We start from the raw sequence: 10,196 nt of genomic DNA, 5'->3' as shown, positions 1-10,196 counted from the left end.
TGTGGTGAAGACGACCCAAGGATTATTTACACCTTCCTGTATTTACACCTTACATCTTTCTCCTTTAAGGGAAATGTTGAAAACAATATATTTATATTCTCCGGTTTTATTTTAGCGATCGGGGTCTTTATGTTTCTGGCTGTGAGTGACTGAACGGGAACAAATCACAGCTTGTGTGTGCTTGCTCTTTCAGTCTTGCTGTTGACAGCTAGCTGATGTCCAACACGTTGGTGCTGATATGAAAGCAGATGTAGGAGAAGTACTCCTGCTGACAGAGTCCTGGGATGTCACAGCTCACCTGTTTGCAGATCAGACACAGAAAACAGTCACGCACACACTGAACCAGCAGCAGTGTTTCACTAAATTCAGCTTGAGTTTGTATGTTTTTATTGTTATTTCCCTTTTCTCTCTGTTGTCTCAAAGGTCACGAGTGAACTTGACTGAGAGATATGTTATTTCCTGCTGACTGCTGACAGGTTCTTCCTCACTCAGACATCAACAATCTGGGAAAGCACTTCACTTGTTGGTCTGTCACTGGTCTTATATAACGATACCATTTTTACCCAATAAACTATTTGCAATAATTCTGTCATGTTCTTGGGTCTTTTGCTGTTTTTTGGTCATTTGGGTTCTGCTGTTGTTAAATATCTTCAGTTTATTTCTTAGTTTGTTCCCGTGTTTAGTTACTTATTTGTCTCTTGTGCTTTGTATTAAGTTTCACATCCCTTGTCTCGTTGCCTCAGTTGGGTTCAGCTGTCCTCCCAGGTGTCTCTTGTTTGCATTAATCACCTTGTATCTATATTCCTTCAATTTGTGTGGGGTCTTCGTTTTGTTCTCCTCATGGTTCTGTGTGTGGCCCTGCTCTGTTTCACTAGTTATTGGATTTCTCATTCCTGTCCAGCTTTTATTTTCTATTTTGTATGAGTGCAGCATTAAACCTGTGTTTGACTTTATTCCTGTCTCTTGTGTTTCTGCATTTGCATCCAAATCCTGCCTGCAGCAGATGCACATCATGCACAATTAATTTGTGAAAACATTTAGCTCTAAGTTATTTGTTGTTGCTTGAGTCTTGATTTCAAAATGTTTAATATTTTTAACCTAAAAAAAAAACAGGCTACATAAAAAGGTTCAGGTAAAAATTTATATTTTACATCACCAAGCAGCAAAATAACTGTGCACATTGAGGAAAGTGCTTACAGTCAAACCCAGAGAAGTAAAAGCTGTTACAACAGTTAAAAGGAGTCCAAGAGTACACTACGAATGCTCCCCTGTTCAAAAATGAAATCTCATACTTCTGTCTGTGCTACTTTTGTAGAAACACTCTTATTTAATAAGTAAACTACAGCAAGTTTCCATTCAAATTAAATAGCAAATAATTCAACTGTTATGAGATTGCATATTGTTGAAAAAAATAAGGTTTGAAGTTTTTAAATAATGTCTACCTGGAAAAAGCTCAATTTTAGTTTATCAGGATTAGTTCAGGCAGGCCATCAAGTCGAGCACTCCCAGCAAATGAGCTCATCTGTAACACAGTGCAGATCAGATTCTCCTACATATCTATTTGATAAGCTGATTTAACCTGGCCACAGTTGTTGTGAGCCACCTTGCAGCCTAACTCTACCCAAACTCATCCTTTTGAGGGTCTGTTTGATTTACTGAGTCACACAAAAGCTTCACTTGGATTCACCATAATGTTTCCCATTAGTGTTAACAGTTTTTTTAAAGAACAACATTAAGGTGGACATTTCATCTTTCACTAAGGAAAGTATCATGGGTATGTTTGCAAAAGACAGCACAATGAATACCGTACAAAATGGCCCAGGTCATTCCTTCCACTAATTTTCAGATATCTGTGTCTGTGTGATAAACCTATGTAGCACACAACTGACGAGGCCAGCATTAGACAACAACTTCATTCTTTCATCCATATATGGTCCCTCCCAGCTTCAACAAACAAGATGTCGTCAGTTAAATCCCTCAATTTGTGGCTTTTCCAACTAATGTTGGTGCATCCATCTTCTGTATGTCTGTGCTTTACATTAATATAATGACAACATTATAACACTGTGGCTCCTTACATCAGTAATGCTGGCAGTGGGGTCCAGATGCACAAACAGTGAAGCGAGTTCTTCTTTCAGTTTCTTCGAGTGCTTCCTGTCAGTCTGCAGTAGAAGAGCCTGATAATTCACAGGTAACCCATACCTGAAAGGAAATATCATCACATGAATCAATCGCGAGCCTTCTTCACGAAAAAAAAAAATCACCACTGTCATCAGTTGCCGACCTCAGGACTGATTCCACAAACACCCGCAACGCTTTCAAGTGAATCCAGGCAACAAACACTTCACTGAAATTCACCTTCAGCCAGCGTACAAAGATTCCCTGCGAAAGAGAGAAGCGCATTAATAAAACACCAAAACATAAAAAAACTTCAGAGAGCGTGTGTAATGTTTGACTCACATATTGCTCCTTTTTGTGAAAACTAAGCTGCATAATCTCCCGCTGCTTCTGCTCCTCCAGATCAAAGCTGTAGTCCCGCACGAAGAACCTGTGTGGACCAGAGGCTACACTTTGGTAATTCAAACAGACAACACAGATTTGACTATATTGGGTGTTTTCTGTCACACCGTCCTGCTTACTTGCTTTCCTGGGCTTTGGCTTTGAATTCACACACAGCTCTTTTGAAAAGTGTCACTGAGAAGACTCCCCCCTCTCCATTCTCATACAGCTTCCTGACAGTCACATAAGAACAATAGAAAAGATGTAGCAACAAGGTAAAAGACAACAAGGAGTAAGTCAAGTAGTGTTTGTTACTTGCATTTGAACTTATTGCTGCAGGTTCATTTCAAGTCTGTGTTTATTGAGCCAATATAAATCGCCTTGAAGCAACTGTTATTGTGATTTGGCGCTATATAAATAACGCAGAATTGAATTATATGGAATTTGTCATGAGTCCTTAACAGACTGATCACAATGTAATAGCAGGTTGATAGGATTTACATGGGCAACATCAGGTTCTCTGTAAGAAAAACACTCATCGGCCACTTTGTTAGGTAAACCAAGTAGTAGGGTCAGAATTTGGCATAAACAACATGAAAGCATGGATCCATCTTGCATTGTCATCAGGCTTGTGGTGGTGGTGGTGTAATGGTGTAATGGGGATATTATCTTGGCAAACTAACTGAGTATCATCTGAACACCTGTTGCTGACCATGTCCATTGCTTTATGACCACAGTGTACCCATCTGCTGATGGCTGCTTCCAATGCTTGCATGACAGTGAGTTCACTGTACTCAAATGGCCTCCACAGTCACCAGATCTCAATCAAATAGAGCACCTTTGGGATGCGGTGGAATGAGGTTTTGCATCATGGATGTTAGCTGACAAATCTGAAGCATGTGCGTGATGCTGTCCTGTCAATATGGACCAAAATCTCTGAGAAATGTTTCCAGCACTTTGCTGAATCTACACCAGCACAACAAGTTGTACCTAATATAGTGGCCAGTAAGTGTATGAGCGTTACAAAAACTAAGATGGAATGTGGAGTATTATTTTCTAGAAGTTAAACAATTATCAATTTAGCTGTCTAGGCCTTATACCGACAAAAGAGTGTCTTGCAAGTGATAAGTAGATTTCTTGGATCAGGGGTGCCTCCAAGGGGGGGCGCAGAGGGGGTACTGGTCACCTCCCAAAATTTGTCATTCATCATTTTTTGTCATTGGTATTGTGTCACTTGGTATGTCCCTCACGATTTCCCCTTCCTGTTTTGGATGATTTTATTTTTTATTTTTTATAGAAATTGGATTATTTCCTGCACATCAGCTCTGACAAAGTTATTTTTTTCATGTCAACTTTAACATTTTACTTGTCAAAAAAGACATTTTCTTTTCGCTTCTGCAGATCCAGGCCAAAAGACTCTTACTTTCTGCTGGTAATGAAACACCTCCGGTTACTTAGCCTGACCTTTTGGATGCTGAGAGCAGCTACCGGTGCACTTGTACTTGGATCGAGTGGAATTGTTTGTCTCATGGCCAAGAGTGCATAAAGACAGCTCACCTGCTCGACCGCGGAACCACAAATTTTGAAAAGGACTCGTAACTCCTCTCCCATTGCGAGTAGCTCCCTCTGTGACCAGAAAATATGCAGAAACAAACATTTTAATATTAAGACTATCCCAGAAAAACATAGTCATGTTGTGTCACTGACCGGGCTACCACTACCAGCAGAGTGGTGAGGTACTCTGAGACCACCAGGTCTTCTTTCCTCACGACATCATTCAGACTGCAAGTTTGTAAATTGCCACTGCAAAGACAAAAATTCCACTTTAGTATGTGGATATGTATACATGCATATCTATAGATAATGTAGGGATTTTTTTCTATTTAATATAACTAATGTTTCTCACTCTAGTTTGTGCTCGAGGTTTTGCAAGCTCGTTTTCACACTGTTGTACGCTGCAGAACGAGATTTTAACTCTGCCTCCACCTGCGAAACTTCCTGAAACACATGCAGGTGTTAAAACTTGGGTAGGCAACATGTTTCTGCCATCTGAGAGGGAACTAGAATCATGTAGCTGCTTCAGAATTTGTTTTCAGCCTTTGGAAAAGCTAGCCTGAAATGCAAGGTTTTTGCCAAACGTCTTTTCAGAGTTTATAATTAGAATAAAGTGTTGGAACTGGTTAAAAACAGAGGACTTTGAAGTGGAGGAGCAAAGTCTGAATTAAGTGTGATGTCAAAAATCAGCAGTGACTTGTTCTGGTGCACAGAGCTTAAACAGGAGAAGCTGTAAAAGTAGTGCTCACTTTCAATTTTAGGAGTATTTTTTCTCCCTCGTAGTATTTAGCTTTAACAGCACACACACATCAAATATGTAATGCATTTACTAAAGGTTGCAGGTTACATTGGCTCATAAATTACTAAATGAGCCAATGTAACCTGCAAGTTTATCTTTATTCTACTGATGTCAGCGTTAATCTCGTTAAAATGACGTTAAAGCCATAACCGCATTACCATGGCAAATCTCCGTTAGCGAGTTAGCGCATATCGCCCCGTGCATGGGGCTGCATGGCGTCAACGCATTAGTGTGGTTAGCTCATTAACGTGTTAGCTGACAGCACTACTTTATTCATTTTAAATGTAACTGAATTTAGTGAAATTACAATCTAGTGAAGTTTACTCTGCCATTAGTAGGATTTCTGTGACACACTGTGTAAAGAGTTGTTCAATATCTCCTGTAACTCTGGCCTGAAAATATGAAAATGTAAGAGTTTGTCGTGATGATCTTTAGCTGTGGTTTATTTATAGCCTCATGTTGGCATTTTACTTCTAATGATTGCTTTTATGCTTCAAATATCAGAAAAGTGAGTCATTTCATTAAGATTATGAATAAAATATGTAAGTAACTTTTAATGTAAACATTTTATAACATCGCCCAGTCATATAAAACTGCATATGAAGCTATGCTAACAGGTAAATATGTTAGCATGTGAAATGTGACTTTGCTGTATTTTTTGTGTCTATCAACTTGACAAGAGTTTAGTTATAAATTGCTGTCATATTTATGTCATTAATTATCATCCCCACTTTTTTATGAGGTTGTACCTTGTTGATGATTTCTGCCAGACTGGAGAGAGTTAGAGATGTAGGATATTTTGCTTTGTCCCACTGAAACTTGATCATGAAGTTCATCAAGTCAACTAAGAGAGAGAGGAAAAAACATAAGTTGTGTATCCAAATGACACAACTTTAAACACACCGAGGGTTTGGTATGTCTTTAAGAAAAAATCAAGCAGATACTACAGATGTGGTTTATAATAGGAGTCACACAGAACTGCACTCCAGCTCAAAGAGCAGATAAAATACCCCTCAGAGACTTGAGGTAAGCTTTCAGGGGTGACAGGGCTGCTCTCTGGTTCTTGCTGTGGTCTGATGGAGGGAGAGTAATCAGACATGCTGGTTAGCCTGGTCTGCTGTTGTTCTCTCCTACAGCCTGCAAGCATTAGTCTACAGTAAAAGCATCAGGCCTTTAATGGAGTTTTTCAGTAGCTGTTAGTCTTAATAGCAGTGTGTATGTGGCCTGTATCCAGTTTCCCTATGAGATAATTAACACTCTCGGCGTGTGTGTTTGTGTGTGACTCACCTCCATTGGCCAAAGCATTTTCCAGCACTTTGTCACTAGACTCCAGCACCTCCTTCATACACTGGCATGTTTTTTTGATCACACTGACCAGGCGACAGGAGAAACACCATCATTACACAGTGTTTATATGTTTTGCATAAAGTTCCTGCTACACACAATGAACTGCTGATGTAGAAACATCTCAGACTGAAGAAAAAGTAAGGAATAAAACTAAAGAAATCTTTTTGCATTAAAGACTTCCCCTGATGCTCTGCTTGCTTGCTTGCCTAACTTGTCTCTGTGCAGATCTCTACACTGTCCAGAGCTCCTCGAGTGTGACGTAACTGTTTTCTGTCCTTGGTTCGCCTGTTGCCTGTTTTCAAGCCTCTTATATAGTTTCGCAAGTGTACCAGTTGCTCGAGTGAGCTTGGTTTTAGCAATGATTTTGCTCACTTAGCTTAGTTTTTTATAAGTTTTGCTGAGGCGTTTCAAGGACACCCGCTTGCTTGCCTATACGTCATATTTCTATTCTTCAGTAAGTCAGAAACAGACCATCACAGAGAAGTGTTCCTGTTAGATTCTATTATAGATGGCCGTGGTTTCCAGGTCTGGAAAATTAAGCCAAAACGGAAGTGCCTCGCACCTGCATTCTTTCAAATGGCCAGCAGGGCCTGAGTCCACTGGCTGCCAAAAGACTTCTGGTAGTATAAATGTCTATGGCAAAACAGTCCACAACTCTCATCTAAACACTTTCCTGATCACTTGATGGGCTTAATGGCTGGTTTAAAGTCTTTATTTGGTACATAACTGTAATTATTTGAATCAGATAGGAGGGTTATTTATGTTATGAATTCACTGCAAGCAGTAATACACATACAATCACATCCAGATTCTTCCAATGCTTGTGCAACTGTTTAATTAAATGGCAAAATTATGATATCAAAAAAGTCTGAGCTCCACGCTTCATATTAAGACTTCAGTGGATGACATCACCAGGGTCTGTCCATCCATCCATCCATCCTCAGGGTTTTCAGGGTTGCAGATGGCTGCATTTACCAACAACATAAGTTATGCTTACTTTTTTACTTAATGAAGTTCTTTCTTACATTTTCATTGTGCAATTCAACATTTCAACACCTGAAAATACTGACATTCACACCTCTTTGTGTTTTTTTGTTTTGTTTTTTCCATGTTCTATGTTTTCCATGTAACTCAAACTGCATTTCTTATATTTGAGATTTTACTTTTCAATAGACAAAAACTAATAATTAAATTCTTACTGTTTTCCCTTGTAAGAAATTACTTAGTAGTGAATTATAGGTTTCATAGCTTTAATGAATGCAACTAGTCTAAAGTATCTGCTGTCATAATTAAAGTTTTGTTTTGATTTTCACTTTTCCTAGCATTTAAATCTGTTCTTCTGGTCCATGTCCTGCTTTTCCCAGTTTGTTTCCTTATGTTTTTCAGTTGCATAAGTAAATTTTTAACTTTAATTGGATTTATGGGGTTCTTTGTGTTTGTTTGTTTTATTTTTCCCCGCAGCATCTTAAGTTCTTACCTTTAATACTCATTTTACTTTAGGGTGAACTGTCTCTTTAAAGTCTGGACTGTGTCAGCTCAAATGCACCAGCAGTGAATTTAAAAGCAGGAGGGAAAACTAACCGATAGCTGCCCCTGACCATCAATTAATCATGGCACAGACTGCACAGGAGCTCAGAATCATTGGGTCTTAATGAGGGACAAAGCTGCACGTGAAAATGCAAACATGCGATGATTAATGAGACAAACTTATTCATTAATCAGCAGGAACAGATTGAGAGCAGCACATTCAGCTTTTTTACCTTTCAGTCAGCGTGTCGAGTTTGGAAAGATCATCTGACACGCTGAGCAGACTGTCCAGTACTCCCACCTGAGGTCACGGCACACACAGCACAGTTAATGTTACTGCAACCTGCGTTTAATAAATCTGACTTCATAACACCCTGCATTTACAATCACTACATCTAAAGCTGCTTAATGTCTGAACTCTTGATGATACAGAAATGCGTTTCCTGGAAGACAAGATGCTCATTGATCACGTTGAGTGTAACGATTCAGATGGAAATTTTGCCTCAAACTGTAGAGAGCAACCTGAGCCTTTACCTCTTCATCAGAGAAAGACACCAAACACCATCACTCTCCTGTACTGCTAAAAACACAGAGCTAACACACACTCATGCCACTTACTCTTTGTTTTTGTTAGCGCTGAGACACAATATCATTTTTTTTAATCATTCAGAGGATGCACATCCTCACCTTAAGATCTGGAATGGAGAACCTGCAGCAGGAGGAGGCCAGGTTGGTTTTGGCAATGGTGCGCTTGAGTTTCTCTACACTGGTTAAACTTGTTTTGTCCAGTGGAACAGAAATCAGCCAAAAGTCCGTCATGACTTCCCACAGGTACTGCCTTTGGCACCAAACTGTGATCCTGAGCAGACAAACTTATAATAACATGAACTCTACCACTGAAATATGTAGAGTCTTATTCTAAGGCAGATTTGTAAAATAGCATGATTCACCTGTGCTCAGGATTTTGTTCTTTCAGCTCTTGCCTTGATAATGCAGTAAAGGAAAGAAAAACCTCTTTTCAGAGCAGAGACTTACCTTCAGGTTATCTTCATGACCGTGCTGTGCCTGTCCCCGTGTGAGTGTTGGAGAGTCTGAGCAGCAGCTCCACCTGAGACTGGCTGAGCCAGCCCACTGTCCTCTGCTGTCTGTCACCAGAAGCAGTTACATCACTCCAGGTGATCTGAGCACAAAACAAAATAGTCGCCATGTTTGTGTGTGTTTGTGTGGATGGGCCGACTAATAGATCGATGAGCGCGAAGAACATAAGTCCAATTCGTAAAGATAAACATAAAGCTCTGATTAAAATGAATCGGACGGTTCAAGAATGGTATGATCTTTTTGATGCCAACAAATAATCTCTGTATAATCTCTTGAACATATTTCTAATTTCACAACAGAAGTTTGGCTTATATATACAGTGGAGGTAAAAAGCTGAAGTACTTACTAGAAACATAAACAACATGCAAAACAAACCAAAATGAAGCCAACTGTTATTTACTGCATTACAATAAACCCCAAAACACTGAAGCAACATTCAAAGTTCCACCCATGGTAAGATAAAAGAGGAAAAATATAAGGAAGAGGATATAAAGGCAAGTATTCAAGAGCCTCAGACAATAAACTCACAAATAAACCTCTTCAAGTTCATTTTTAATTTGGACAAAATGCCAATGTTATTAAAAACATTTAAATGATACGGTCCAATTGTATATGTGAAATAGCCCCTTAGCCTGAACACTGGAGCGCTGTCAAATAAATGACCCGACCATTTCTGTTCAATGAACATATCACCTTTCATTTTGCAAAAATGATAATTTAGATATGTATAATTATAAATGAAAACTATAAGAAGAATAAGAATAAAATAGGCTACAATATTCAACTGGAATGTGAAATGTATAGTGCTTAAACTCTTACAAAAACAAAGAGTCCACATGCTGGAGTCTTTGCTCTACAGCTAGATTTTTATGAGATTGTACATTTTGGCATTAAAGGAAATGAAACTCCAGCTAAGGAGCCATAAAAAGCATTTTCATTGATTTAGTTTTCAGCTTCAGACAGAAGTCAACAATATAATCAAGTAGAAATTGAAGGAAACATGGCGATAGCAAAGGGAAATAGGTAAGAAAAGGATGATGGTTTCACAGAAATGGAAGGAAAGGAGAAACTGGGATGTATAAGAAGGAGTATAAAACAATAAACTATTATCAAGACTTGGATTTGAAGACATTGGATTAAACTTAACATAATTTATATCTATTTATAGCTTTTTCCCCCCTCATCTCGACTCTCTAACTTTATCTCCAAAATAGTCGACCTAAGCTGTTCACAGCAGGTCTCACTACCATCTTGGAAACTTTTTCTTTCACTCTTGCTGCTATTCTTCTGTCACAAATTACCCCTGACACTCATCTCCACCCACTCACCCCTGCCTGTCTCTCTTCTTTACCTCTCTCTTGCACTGTCCATT

At 39.0% G+C, this 10,196-nt stretch overlaps 1 protein-coding gene across 1 annotated transcript; it reads right to left on the bottom strand.

The window, feature by feature from the left end:
- Positions 1–208: 208 nt before the first annotated feature.
- Positions 209–8,545, bottom strand: atp6v1c2 (ATPase H+ transporting V1 subunit C2). Its single transcript, XM_087833283.1, has 13 exons — positions 8,414–8,545; positions 7,960–8,027; positions 6,140–6,222; positions 5,863–5,925; positions 5,602–5,696; positions 4,406–4,497; positions 4,207–4,302; positions 4,057–4,125; positions 2,640–2,732; positions 2,461–2,548; positions 2,285–2,382; positions 2,079–2,202; positions 209–298 (listed from the first exon to the last, which is right to left on the bottom strand). The coding sequence occupies exons 1-13, from the start codon at positions 8,543–8,545 to the stop codon at positions 209–211; spliced, it is 1,191 nt and encodes a 396-aa protein (XP_087689409.1).
- Positions 8,546–10,196: the final 1,651 nt, after the last annotated feature.

This window comes from Neolamprologus brichardi, chromosome 19, assembly GCF_056152115.1.
Source record: "Neolamprologus brichardi isolate AB-2024 chromosome 19, ASM5615211v1, whole genome shotgun sequence".
Classification (NCBI taxonomy): domain Eukaryota; kingdom Metazoa; phylum Chordata; class Actinopteri; order Cichliformes; family Cichlidae; genus Neolamprologus; species Neolamprologus brichardi.
The sequence above is the reverse complement of the archived record's forward strand: the minus strand, read 5'-3'. Positions and strand labels throughout refer to the sequence as shown.